The 14,397-nt window shown below is 41.8% G+C and overlaps 1 protein-coding gene across 7 annotated transcripts in view; it reads left to right on the plus strand.

Moving 5' to 3' along the window:
* Positions 1 to 14,397, plus strand: part of MLLT3 (MLLT3 super elongation complex subunit) — a 406,706-nt gene that overhangs the window by 181,823 nt on the left and 210,486 nt on the right. For all 7 annotated transcript variants that reach the window (XR_013213104.1, XR_013213095.1, XR_013213105.1 and 4 more), the window contains exon 4: positions 4,689 to 4,832. Coding sequence is in view for 4 of the 7 variants with exons in the window: in XM_077249554.1 (XP_077105669.1) it covers positions 4,689 to 4,832 (144 nt within the window). In the remaining 3 variants the exon portion in view is untranslated. The remainder of the gene's footprint in view (positions 1 to 4,688; positions 4,833 to 14,397) is intronic.

Consider the following 14,397-nt stretch of genomic DNA (forward strand, 5'->3'; position numbering starts at 1 on the left):
CATGGTTGGTGTTTTCACCATCCTTTCATTATTTGTGCAATTATACTGCCACGTGGGAAACATTATTAATAGGTGGATGATATTGCTTTATGCATGTTTTGTCCATAATGCTTTGCATACTGTGGATAAAGCATTAACCCCTTTAGAACTAATCTATTTTATAGCCTAGGGAAAAGACAGATTTTAGAAAATCTAGTATGCTTTAATTTATTTGAGAAGAATTCAACAGTGGTTTGACATGTCTAATTTACTATCACTTTGTTTATTTGGCACGTATTCTACTTTATTTTTATGACACATTTATGTTGCTATAGTTTGCATTTATACATTAAAAAAAGTGAAAAAAAATGTTAACTAAAACGTATTAACTATATAAATATGCTGTTAAGGCATCCTTCAGACAGCTGTGATTTTTCTTGCATGTAAAAACACCGCTGCTGCTGCTCATCTGTGTTTTTGATCTGCTTTTCATCAGTGTTTGGTCAGTTTTTACCATCAGTGTTTCAATGATTTTGACTTATGAAAAAATAAATAACCGAACGACAGCTTCTCCCATATATTAGGGTTAATCATGGATTTCACATAGATGACATTGGTGTGCTGCCCATGAGTTTCACAAACCAGATGTCTTGAATGGGTAATTTTTTTTATCTCTGACTTGGAACAAAAAGGGACGTCTCCATGACTTGTGGCGGAGCAAGCGGTCTAAAAATAAAAATAAAAAAAAAAACCATACACTTGCAAAAGCCCTCTAAATATGTTTTATCATTTAGCTTTTTAGGTTTTGACAAGCTTTTTTAAACCAGCGAGTATTGTAATTGGATAACAAGCTGAAAATTTAAAGGAACCTGTCACCTGAAAAACCGTTAGGCTATGTGTACACGTTGCGGATTTTGATGCGGATCCGCAGCGTTTTTGGACTCGTGGAATTGCGTGAAATCCGCAGTGTAATGCACAAGCAATGTTAGTCTATATGAATGGTGAATTGGTGTGCACATGTGCAGATTTGCAGCGTTTTATTTTCCGCAGCATGTCAATCCTTTTTGCGGACCTGCAGCATTTCTGCACCCATTGACTTTAATTGAATCAGGCACATCCGCAGAAAAAAAACAACGCAGGTGTAAAAAAGATCTGCGGTTTTGCTGCGGATGTGGATGCAAGAAATGCTGCAGATCTGGAGGAGGGAAGAGTGTGGGCGGAGACTATGTGCGTGGCTGTGTGCGGGTGTCTGTATGTGTGGGTCTGTGTGTCCCTGTGTGCATGCCCCTGTGTGTGTGCGGGTCTGTGTAAGCAGCCATTGTCTGATGGGACTACTGCTCTCATCCGGCTATGAATGCTCACAGTGACAGCATTGCCGGTGATGGGAAAGTAGTCCTGTCAGACAATGCATGTGTTAAGTAGTAAAAAAACAAAACAAAAAAAACATACAGAACATTCAACAGACATACAGGACATACATTACAGACAATACATATAACGTACAGTACATACTCACCAATCACCTACTCCCCGAAGCCCTCAATCACATTTAATAAAAATAACATAATAAACCACCCTATATTTACCTTTCCGACGTAGTCCAGTTAATAACGAGTGTGCCACAACGATCACCAGTGTAGAACAGTGACATCGGGCGATGTCCAAGCTCTACAGGGCCTCCGCGATGTATTCCTCCGCCGCTGCCGGGAGAGAGGTCATCCGAGTTCATTCTCTGGCAGCGCTGTGTAAGAAAATTCCCATGCAGCATTGCCGTAAAGTGAGCCTGAACTCAGGTAATCTCTTCAGCGATGCACTGCAGGAGCCATTATCTCCTGTCTGTGCATCGTGAGAGGCCTTGTAGAGCAGTCACATCATCCAGTGTCACTGTTCTATAGGGGAGATCGTCGTGTGACACTCGTTATTAATTGGACTGCTTCGGAACAGGGAGTATACTGTTGGTTTATTATTTTTGCAGGTGATCAATGGATTCGGGGAATTAGGCATGGCTGTAAGTATGGTGAAATAAAGAATATTAAAATGGCTGTGTCTTTAACTCTTTCACTACTAGGATTAGTAATGGATAGGTATCTTATTGACGCCTCTCCATTACTAACTGGGCTTAATGTCACCTTACAAGCAAAGGTGACAATAACCCCTTATTACCCCATATGCCACCACTACAGTGCAGTGGGAAGAGTGAGGCTAAGTGTCAGAATTGGCGCATCTTACATATGCGCCATTTCTGGGGTGGCTGAGGGCTGGTATTTGTAGCCGGGGGGCAATATCCATGGCCCCTTCCTAGGCTATGAATATCAGTCCACAGCTGTCTGCATAGCCTTTCTGGCTATTAATTATATGGGGACCCCATGTCATTTTTTTTTTTGGGGGGGGGTTCCATATTTTAATAGCCCGCAGCAGTATATTTAGCCTTTACTGGCTGAGATTCATAGCCTAGGAAGCTCCATGGGTATTAACCCCTTACCAGTCTAGAAACATCAGCCCCCATTTTTTTTGCTTTTTAAAAAAAAAAAAAATTAAAGATATTGCGTGCAGACTTTGTATGTCTTTATTTAACTGTTTATGTACCATTTTATTAGGTTCATTACTAAACATCGGCCTTGGTATTATCTATTTATCTCTCTGTCTGTCTATATCTGTCATTTTGTGTGTGTAAACCTTATTCTTCAATGGAATATGTAAAATAAGAGGAGGTTGGACAAAGAAATTACATTACAATTCTTTTTTTATTTATGTTAAATAATAGATCTTTATTTAGGTTACAAAAACGCATGAAAATCCGCATGAAAAAACGCATCAAAACCGCAGCAAAAACCCATCAAAAAAGCACAGATTTTTACCTGCAGATATTTTTTTTTCATAAAATATACTATGTAAAACATATTATGCAAGCTAATTTTTCATGTTTCTTGTTCACCTTTCTGGATGCAGCAATGTACTCTGTTGGTAGGGGAAAATTGGAGTGTGGGGTGTAATTCTATAATGTTAGGCAGCCCACCTGATCTAGCAGAATGGGCATGCATTGGGAAGTATGGCTTCTGGATGTACGTCTGCAATTTTGCAAATCTTATTTAAGCCACGTTCCCACGATGACCTTTTGGTGTGTTTTTAACTGTTGCAGATTTCCCTCACCATTTCTGCACCCATTAAGTAAAATAGGTTGCTTGAATTTTTTTACCCTACGTATTTTAGACAAAAAGCACTAAAAACTCACCTTAGGAACTTCATAGCCTAAAATGAAATAGTATATGGTGTTAAAGGGAACCTGTCACCCCCAAAATGGAAGTTGAAGTAAGCCCACCGGCATCAGGGGCTTATCTACAGCATTCTGTAATGCTGTAGATAAGCCCCCGATGTAACCTGACATGAGAAAAAGAGGTTAGATTATACTCACCCATTGGCGGTCCCGTTACGATGGGCGTCGCGGTCCGGTCCGGGCCCTCCCATCTTCTTACGATCACGTCCTCTTCTTGTCTTCATGCCGCTGCGCAGTTGATGGCAGAGCAAAGTACTGCAGTGCGCAGGTGTAGGGAAAGGTCAAAGAGGCCCGACGCCTGCGCACTGCAGTACTTTGTTCTGCCCTCAACAGGGCGGATAAAGTACGCCTGAGCCGCAGCGTGAAGACAAGAAGAGGACGTCATCGTAAGGAGATGGAAGGTGCTGTACCGGACCGCCCTTGGGTGAGTATAATCTAACCTCTTTTTCTCATCTTTCAGGTTACATCGGGGGCTTATCTACAGCATTCCAGAATGCTGTAGCTAAGCCCCTGATGCCGGTGGGCTTAGCTCAACTTCCATTTTGGGGGTAACAGGTTCCCTTTATTAAATACAATTTTTTAAATAAACTTTACAAATTCATCAAACTATGTTACCTCTATATATTATCAAGAAATAAACAACTGGCCCCACACAAAAAATTTTTTTTTTTACAGCTGTGCGTCAATAGAAAAACGAAAAATCTACAGATGTCAGACAATGACACCCCATAAATTGTTGTATGTGGTTAACAAAAAGTTAACTGTAATCCGAAATACAACTCATGGGCTACATTGGTGTTCAAGTTCGTCAAGGGGTCTCTGTTTTTTATCACGTTTTCTTCAGGCTTTTTTTTTTTTATAAATTTTGTGCAGTAAAACCTCTAGTGCTTAAAAACACGCTATATCTGAGACACTCTTAAGAATACCACAGCCATGTTTTATTTCCGTAGCCTTTCAAAAAATATACAGATCTTCAGGTTTAAAATTGGTGTCATTTGTTAATTTGTGTACTGTGATTTATTTCTTGCATTTTTAACGTGTGTGTGTATGTATGTATATGTGTGCATGTGTGTGTATGTGTGTATATATATATATATATATATATATATATATATATATATATATATATATATATATATATATATATAAAAATGCACGTTTCGGTATATGTTGTCCTTGTGCAATCATTTTTGTTTTTTTTCAACAACTCTTGCCACTTTGTCCATGCCACATCAGAGCAAATCTTCATCATCTAAAAGATGTTACAAATTTCTTAAAAGGCATATGCCTGAAATTGTCATATTTTACTACTGTGTTTTCTTTTCCCTTTAATTGTGTAAGTGGCGTAATAATGAGTAAAGATAGAAATGAAGTAAATATGTGAACTGTCCTAATTACCAGCTCCATCAATAGTTTTTTTTTTCTTCTTTTACAGGAAGAACCTAAGAAAGTTCGTTTTGATTATGATCTATTTCTGCATCTTGAAGGTCACCCCCCTGTAAATCATTTACGCTGTGAAAAGCTTACCTTTAACAACCCTACTGAGGAGTTCAGGAAAAAACTACTTAAAGCCGGAGGGGTAAGTCTAGAAAAGTTTATTACCGTGTATATACTCGAGTACAAGCCGAGACCCCTAATTTTGCCACAAAAAACTGGGAAAACTGAATGACTCGAGTATAAGGCTAGGGTGGGGAATGCAGCAGCTACTGGTAAATGTCAAAAATAAAAATAGATACCAATAAAAGTAAAATTGATTGAGACATCAGTAGGTTAAATGTTTTTGAATATCCATATTGAATCAGGAGCCCCATATGATGCTCCATACAAAATATGCCACGTATAATGCTGAATAAAGGTTAATAATGGCCCCATAAGATGCTCCATACAAAAATATGCCCCATATACAGTAATACTTCATAAAGGCTATTGATGGTCCCATAAGATGCTCCATATTAAAATATGCCCCATATAATGCTGCACAAAGGTTAATGATGGCCCCATAAGTTGCTCCATATTAAAATATGCCCCATATAATGCTGCACGAGCGTTAATGATGCCCCCATAAGATGCTCCATATTAAAATACGCCCCGTATAATGCTGCATAAAGGTTAATGATGGCCCCATAAGATGCTCCATACAAAAATATGCCCCGTATAATGCTTCATAAAGGTTAATGATTAGTGATGAGCGAATATACCGTATATACCTAAGTATAAGCCGAGATGTTCAGCCCATTTTTTTGGGCTGAAAGTCCCCCTCTGCTTATACTCGAGTCATACCCAGGGGTCGACAGGGGATGGGGAGCGGGGGCTGTCTAATTATACTCACCTGCTCCTGGCGCGGTCCCTGCAGGTCCCTGGTGCCCCAAGCTTCTTCCTGTACTGAGCGGTCACATGGTACCGCTCATTACAGTAATGAGTATGCAGCTCCACCTCCCATAGGGGTGGAGCCGCATATTCATTACTGTAATGAGCGGTAACGGTGACCGCTCAGTACAGGAAGAAGCTGCGGCACCTGGGAAGCAGGGACTGCACAGCGCCAGGAGCAGGTGAGTATAATGGGAGGGGGAGCGCTGCGAGATATTCACCTGCTCCCCGTTCCGGGCGCCGATCCATCTTCAGCGTCTTCTGCAGTGACGCTCAGGTCAGAGGGCGCGATGACGTGGTTAGTGCGCGCCCTCTGCCTGAACGTCGGTGCAGAAGACGCTGAAGATGGAGCAGCGCCGGAATGAAGTCAGGTGAATATTGAAAGTGCCCGGGGGCCTGAGCGCCGGAGAGATGAGTATGTGATTTTTTTTTTTTTTTAATAGCAGCAACAGCAAATGGGGCAAGTGTCTGTATGGAGCATCTTATGGGGCCATAATGTTTGTGCAGCTCTATATGGGGCAAGTGTCTGTATGGGGCCATAATCAACGTTTGTGCAGCACTGTATGGGGCCATGATCAACGTTTGTGCAGCACTATATGGGGCAAATATCTTTATGGAGCATCTTATGGGGCCATAATTAACGTTTGTGCAGCATTATATGGGGCAAATGTCTTTATGGAGTATCTTATGGGGCCATAATTAAGGTTTGTGCAGCACTATATGGGGCAAATATCTTTATGGAGCATCTTATGGGGCCATAATCAACATTTATGCAGCATTATATTGGGCAAATGTCTATGGAGCATCTCATGTGGCCATTATTAATCTTTATGCTGGATTATTTGGGGCATATTTTAATGTGGAGCATCTTATGGGGCCATCATAAACTTTATGGAGCATTATATGGGGCTCCTGATTCAATATGGATATTCAAAAACACTTAACCTACTGATGTCTCAATTAATTTTACTTTTATTGGTATTTATTTTTACTTTTGACATTTACCGGTAGCTGCTGCATTTCCCACCCTAGGCTTATACTCGGGTCATTAAGTTTTCAGTTTTTTGTGGCAAAATTAGGGGGGGGTCGGCTTATACTCGGGTCGGCTTATACTCGAGTATATACGATACTCGTTATGAAGCATTATATGAGGCATAATATTCTATGGAGCATCTTATGGGGCCATCATTAGTAGTGATGAGCGAATATACTCATTACTCGAGATTTCTCGAGCATGCTAGGGGGTCCTCCGACTATTTTTTTTAGTGCTCGGAGATTGTTTTTCTTGCTGCAGCTGAATGATTTACATCTGTTAGCCAGCATAAATACATGTGGGGGTTGCCTGGTTGCTATGGAATCCCCACATGTACTTATGCTGGCTAACAGATGTAAATCATTCAGCTGCGGCAAGAAAAACTAAATCTCCGAGCGCTAAAAAAAATACTCGGAGGACCCCCGAGCATGTTCAAGAAATCTCGAGTAATGAGTATATTCGCTCATCACTACTAATGATGGCCCCATAAGATGCTCCATAGAATATTATGCCTCATATAATGCTTCATAAAGGCTATTGATGGTCCCATGAGATGCTCCATGTTAAATTATGCCCCATATAATGCTGCACTAAGGTTAATGCTGGCCCCATAAGATTCTCCATATTAAAAAATGACCCATTTAATGCTGCACAAAGATTAATTATGGCCCCATAAGATTCTCCATACAAAAATATGCCCCCATATAATGCTGCATAAAGGGTAATGATGGCCCCATAAGATGCATCATATTAAAATATGCCCCATATAATGCTGCTGCTGGGATTAAAAAAAAAAAGGCATACTTGCCTCTCGTCGCTGCCCGCTGCTCTTAAGCATCGCCGGCTCTGCAGTGACTGTTCAGGCAGAGGGTGTGTAGTAACCACGTCATCGCACCCTCTGACCAGAACGTCACAGCGCGGCTGTGGAATGGGGACAGGTGAATATCGCATGGCTCACCCTCCCCCAGTCCTACTCACCCTCCTGGCACTGCATATCAGAGTCCCTGCATCTCGGGCGCCGTTATCTCTATTCCTGTGTTCCTTCCTGTGCTGAGCGGTCAGTGATACCTCTCATTAAAGTAATGAATATGCGTGCCATGCCTATGGGAGTGGAAGACGCATTCATATTCATTACTGAAATGAGCGGTAACACGTGACCGTTCAGCACTTGAAGGAAGACCAGAAGAGGGATGCCGGCGCACGAGATGCAGGGACTGATATGCAGCTATGACACCAGGAGGGTGAGTATGATGTCTTCTGCTCCCCCCCCCCCTACCCCGCTTGCAATGACTTATGTATAAGCCGAGAGGGGCATTTTTAGGACAAAAAAGGTGCTGAAAATCTCGGCTTATACACGAGTATATACAGTAATTAGTTTTGTTTGCTTGGTTGGAGCTTTAAGTGAAAGAACATCTAACGAAGATTCAGCAGTGTTAGTTTTGTTACATTTTAACAAACTTTTAAATGCTGCATTATTCCATCACAATTTCATACTGTGACAAGATTTTTCTTAGGCAGTCCATGCAATGATTAGCAGCAGAGTTGTAAAACTCCTAAGGCTACTTTCACACTAGCGTCGTGCACTGCACGTCGCTATGCGTCGTTTTGTAGAAAAAACGCATCCTGCAAAAGTGCTTGCAAGATGCGTTTTTTCTCCATAGACTTGCATTAGCGATGCAGTGCGACACATTGCTACACGTCGCAACCGTCGTGCGACGGTTGCTTCGTGTTGCGTCGGTCCGTCCCCACCAAAAAACGTTGCATGTAACGTTTTTTGGTGCGTCGAGACCATCTTTTCCGACCGCGCATGCGCGGCCGGAACTCCGCCCCCGCCTCCCCGCACATCACAATGGGGCAGCGGATGCATTGAAAAACAGCATCCACTGCCCCCTATGTGCGGCGCTTTCACTGCTTGCGTCGGTACGTCGCAACGACGCAATTCGTCGTGCATCGTCCGACGCTAGTGTGAAAGTAGCCTTACTCACACTACCTGTCTCACTGCATCTTTATATTTCTTCCTTGTCAGAGCTGACTGGGAGAACTGAGACTTGGTAAAGTCACATCACATAGAATACTCTGAGACTGCAGTGTGAGTCAAGGGGTGATAACAATTCTGAAGTTCTCTGCTGGTTAATTCCTTTATACAGTGACAAGGAAACTTCTTTGAAAGGACCATTACCTAGATCAGATTTTCTGTGACAGAATTTTGGCCTGCAATATACCATGCATACATAGTTTGGCAATTTCCTATAAGTGTTACAGCACTTTAGAAGACTATTTCTCAATGCAGTGTTATATGGTAATCTGAGGTTTCACTGCATTTCTTTATTTTGGTCAGATCTCTAATTTTCAGTTCCAGAGATCCAGATCTTTGTACATAGTCTGACAGTCTGTCTGGCTGCATCTACCACTGGAGAAAGCCTACTGCATAGTGTGTTATGGACTTAAATGTATATAATCCCTTTTTCTCAGAGGACTGACTTCTCACCTCAAATTCCCAAAGTGTGGTTTGCCAAATAATTGAACTCAATAATAACATGCTGCAGGCCAACAGTTTGACTCTTCCAAATATTTAACTATAAATGAGATTTAGAGCTTTGTTTAACCCCTTAATGACCACCGATACGCATTAAAACGGCTGCCTTTAAGGAGGTTTATTCCCTCATTACTGTTTTTAAAATAGTGATTGGGAATCAGGTTATAGTGCCCCCCAGCTTCCAAAAAATATCTGGGGCTTCAACTACCGTGGGTATCGGAGATCCTCGAAAGCACAGTCAGAAACAGTTTTTCCGATCTCCAATCATGTAATTGCCGTTAGCGTAAAATAAATTTTAAAAAGTGTGCTGGCTATTAAAAAACCTTTCTCTACATGTCGGAGGAGAGCGAAATGAGGTCCCCAAACCATCCACCCCAGTACTTTCACCATCCGCCGGGCCCTCCTGCTCTGTCCCCTAACCCTCCGCCTTCCCTTCCTACAAAAAAATTAAAAATAAATAATTAAAAAGCAAGCGCAGTGCACCCTTTGGGAAATTTAGGCCGGCAAGAACAGAGATTTTTCCTTTTGGTTCATTTTGATCACTGTGATAGACCCTATCACAATGATCAAAAGCCAATAATTAGTGTGTCATCCCCCTGTATTATCCCCTTAGTCTGATTACATTTTTTTTTTATACAATTTTTTTCTTTCATTTTTTCCGTTAGGGCTAGGCTTATGGTTAGGGCTAGTGTTGAGCGTAAGTGCTCACTACTCGAGTTTGCATCGGGGTCGCTTGAGCACCTGCAATACTTTTTCTTACCAAAGCACACAATGCAAACTCGAGTAGCGAGCACTTGCGCTCAACATTAATGACTACCTATCATAGAATCATAGACCTATTCAATATGAGAACTTAATGTTAGCAAATTTCTGTGTAGTGCCTTTGGTTTAAAAAAAAATAAAAAATCCTCACTATACCTGTCACCCTCTGTTGTCGGGAGTCCCAGGACCAGTGACTCCTTCCCTGTCCCTAATGCTAGGGACGTGGAGGAAGCCTAGCTCGCGCTGTTCCCCAGATTACTTCTGATGAAGAAGTCTGGGCTTTGTACCTTGTCCTAGCTCCTGAATCTACCCTCAGTCTGTACCCTTCCCCTACCCAGGGAAGAGGATAGTAGTAGTGTACCAAAGCACCCCAACCAGACTTACAAGGTAATGCGAAAAGGGATAAAGGAAAATGCCAATCGTACAAATATACACATATGAACAACAGAGGTAAGCACCTGGGAGTGGATGATGGGATTAAGCCAAAGTAGGGGAAGAAAGGGAATTCACACACAAAACCTAGCAATAGTCTCATATAAACACCTTCTCAAATAACAACCTACAACCTTGCAGCACAAGCTAGTGCTGATAATGAGTGCTAGCTAGTGCCCAGATTATATAGGAGATGGGAGCGGCTAACTGCACAGCTGAGCCTTAATGCATGAAAGTTTTCAGGAGTGCTCAACTGGAGTGGAGGATGGGGGTTAAACCAAAGTAGGAGAAGAAAGGGAATTATCACACACTCAAAACCTAGCACCAGCTACAGATAAATCCACCAACCACCTTCTCCAATAACCACCAACAACATCCAGCCATGCAGCAAAAGCTAGCTCTGACAATGAGTGCTAGCCAGGGCCAAGATTGTATAGAAGATGTGAGTGGCTAACAGTGAACAGCTGAGGGCCTTAATGCTCCAGGAGCTCTCAACCGAGTGGATTAACACCTGCCCTGCTAAAATAAACTTGCACCGTTTAATATGAAGATGAAGTGCTTCTAATCTGTGCAGGAGTAGGAGAAATAAGACACTACGGTTCACTGGCTTCACTGCGTTGCTGTAAACCAATGACATTACCCCTGAAGAAAATCCTTGAGTGTAGTTTTCAAAATGGGGTCTCTTATGGGGGGTTTCCACGGTTTAGGCACATCAGGGATTCTCCAAACGCGACGTGGGGTCAGCCATTTTTGCGTTTAAAAAGTCAAGCAGTGCTGCTTCCTTTCCAAGCCCTGCTGTGCACCCAAATGGTAGTTTCCCGTCACATATGGGGTTGATTTTCCTGCCACACTACATTAATTCCTGTGAAGCACTTGAAGGGATAATAAACTTCTTGAATGTGGTTTTGAGAGGTGGTGTTTTTAGAATTGTCAATTTTAGGTATTTTCTGTCATATAGACCCCTCAACGTCATTTCAAATGTGATGTGGTCCCTAAAAAAATAGTTTTGTAAGTTTTGTTGTAAAATTGTGAAATTCTGATCAGCTTTTAACCCGTCTAATTTCGTAACAGAATTTTTTTTTTCAGAAATTATGCTGATGTTAAGTAGACATGTGGGAAATTTTATTTATTAACCATTTTGTGTGGTATAACTGATTTAATGGCATAAAAATTTAAAGTTTGAAAATTGTAAAATTTTACATTATTTTTTTTTCTTTAATTTTTAATATTGTGATTAAATATATGCAAATCAGATCAACTAAAGCTTACCAATATCATGAAGTACAATATGTCATGAAAAAAAAGGTCTCAGAATCAGTGGGATCCGTTGGAGCATTCCAGGTTATTGCCACATAAAGTGACAGTGGTCAGATTTAAAAAATTTGGCCTGGTCATTAAGGTCAAAATTAGCTCCATCACTAAGAGTTTAAAAACTGTTCAATATCCTCCCCGAACAGAATTATAGATCTGAAAATTACACAATAGTAAAAGCTTCAGATCTTCCTCTTTTTTTATAATTGATACAGTCATGAGAAAAACAAAGCACATCTTCTTTGAATTCTATGGTTTTACAAACCAGAACACAATGAAAAATAAAATCTCTGGTCTTCAAAATTAGGTAAATACAACCTCTGATGAGTAGCACATGACAAAGTATACCATTATTATTTATTTATTAAAAACTAGGCCAAATACAGTTGTGTGTGAAAAAAGTCCACCATAACTGCTTCTATTAACTAAGAGGGTAAGTAGCTGTCATATGCTGCTAATCAAAATGCCATTGATAAATGTTTGTTCTGCAAATGTGATACCCTATATAAAAGCAGAATTTTTGGTACTTTGTTTGCCTGGCACATTCATGTGTGTAACATAAGGCCGAACAAGAAAGATGTCAGCATTTTAGTGGAGCAATTGTTGCTGTCCGTCAATCTTTCAAAGTTTGTAAGGCCATTTTTAAACAATTTGGAAGCACAGTAGAAAACAAGACACTTGACAATCTTCTCAAGATAGCCTGCGTCCAAAGCACTGCTACTTCCGGATTGTAGGCACATAGTCTTACAGCCAAACATCTTCACCTTGGTCATGTCTGATGAAAGGGCATTGTTCTAGAATGCAATGCTTCACATTGTTCTGTTGTGCAGTTTTTGATTTTACCTAATACACTCCATACCAACTGTTAAGTACATTGATTGAGGGGTGACGAATTGAGCTTGTTTTTCAACCACAGGAGCTGGGCACCTTGCAGTCTGAGTCAACCATGTATTCTGTTAACCAAAGCATTCTAGAGTCAAATGTGAGGCCATCTATACAAAAGCTAAACCTTGCCCAAAACTGGGTTGTGCAGTCGGACAATGATACCAAGCACACCAGCAATCTACATCAGAATGGCTGACTAGGCCACTGTAACACCTTTGTTCTTTTTCTTAAAGTCCAGACTACAATCTATTTGAAATGCTGTTGCGGGATCTTAAGGCTATGTGCACACGATGCGGATTTAGTGCGGATCCGCAGCGGATTTTTCCGCGCAGAAACGCTGCAGACCCGCACTGTGATATACAGTACAATGCAAATCAATGGGTAAAAAAAAAAAAAAAGCTGTGCAGATGGTGTGGAAAAATCAGTGCGGAATTGCTGCGGACTTAAAAGTGTATGTCACTTCTTTTGTGCGGATCTGCAGCGTTTCTGCACCCTTCCATAATAGAAATCCGCAGTGGGAAAAACTGCAGAAAATCCGCACAAACTGCATCAATTCCGCGGCAAATCCGCACAAAATCCGCATAAAAACCACGGCAAATCCGCAGCTGCGGATTCTGCCAAGAGATGAGGATTTTGTGCAGAAAATTCTGCACCCCATTCACTACGTGTGCACATAGCCTAAGTCAATTCTCCAGCGTTTCTGCGCCGAAAAATCCGCTGCGGATCCGCAGCAAATCCACATCGTGTGCACATAGCCTAAGAGGATTGTGCATAAACTAACCCCTTTAATGCATTGAGGTTTGTGGGCATTTTTCATTTTTATCTTGAAAATCTTCAGTCACTTGATGTGGCTGCAGGCTTGAGGATTCATGGCCACATCCTGACTAGAAGTTTGCAGCCTTTATCAATTAACTAGTCAGAATGTGGCCAGAAGTATGCAAATCGTGTACTTGCAGTAACAAGACCGCTTGATCACACAGCTGACACTAGAGGACTCTCACAGCGCATGCTATCCGCAAGTGAAGGATTCTACACAAGTTTAACCCCTTTCTACCATTGGACGTACTATTCCATCCATGTGGGGTGGGCCCTACTTCCCAAGGACAGAATAGTACGTCCAGAGTGATCAGCCGCGCTCACGGGGGGAGCGCTTCCGATCGTGGCCGGGTGTCAGCTGACTATCGCAGCTGACATCCGGCACTATGTGCCAGGAGCGGTCACGGACTGCCCCTGGCACATTAACCCCCGGCACACTGCGATCAAACATGATCGCAGTGTTCCGGCGGTATAGGGAAGTATCGCACAGGGAGGGGGCTCCCTGCGTGCTTCCCTGAGACCCTCGGAGCAACGCGATGTGATCGCATTGCTCCGAGGGTCTTTTAACTCCTCCTTCCTGCAGGCACGGATCCAAAATGGCCGCGGGGCTGCATCAGGTCCTGCAGGGAGGTTGCTTACTAGCACCTGCTCAGAGCAGGCGTCGGGAAGCCTCCAGAAGTGCACGTCAGATCCCTAATCTGACACCGTGCACAGCAGTGTGTCAGATCAGCGAACTTACACTGTAACATGATGCTCCCCCCCGGGGCAATGTTATAGTGTAAAAAAATATATATTCCGATGTGTTTAAAAAAAAAATAAAAAAATGTTCCCATAAATAAAATTTTTTATCTAAATAAAAAAAAACAATAAAAGTACACATATATTTAGTATCGCCGCGTCTGTAACGACCCAACCTATAAAACTGTCCCACTAGATAACCCCTTCAGTGAACACCGTAAAAAAAAAGAGGCAAAAAAACGCTTTATTATCATACTGCCGAAC

This window comes from Ranitomeya variabilis, chromosome 1 (assembly GCF_051348905.1).
Source record: "Ranitomeya variabilis isolate aRanVar5 chromosome 1, aRanVar5.hap1, whole genome shotgun sequence".
NCBI classification, from domain to species: Eukaryota; Metazoa; Chordata; class Amphibia; order Anura; family Dendrobatidae; genus Ranitomeya; species Ranitomeya variabilis.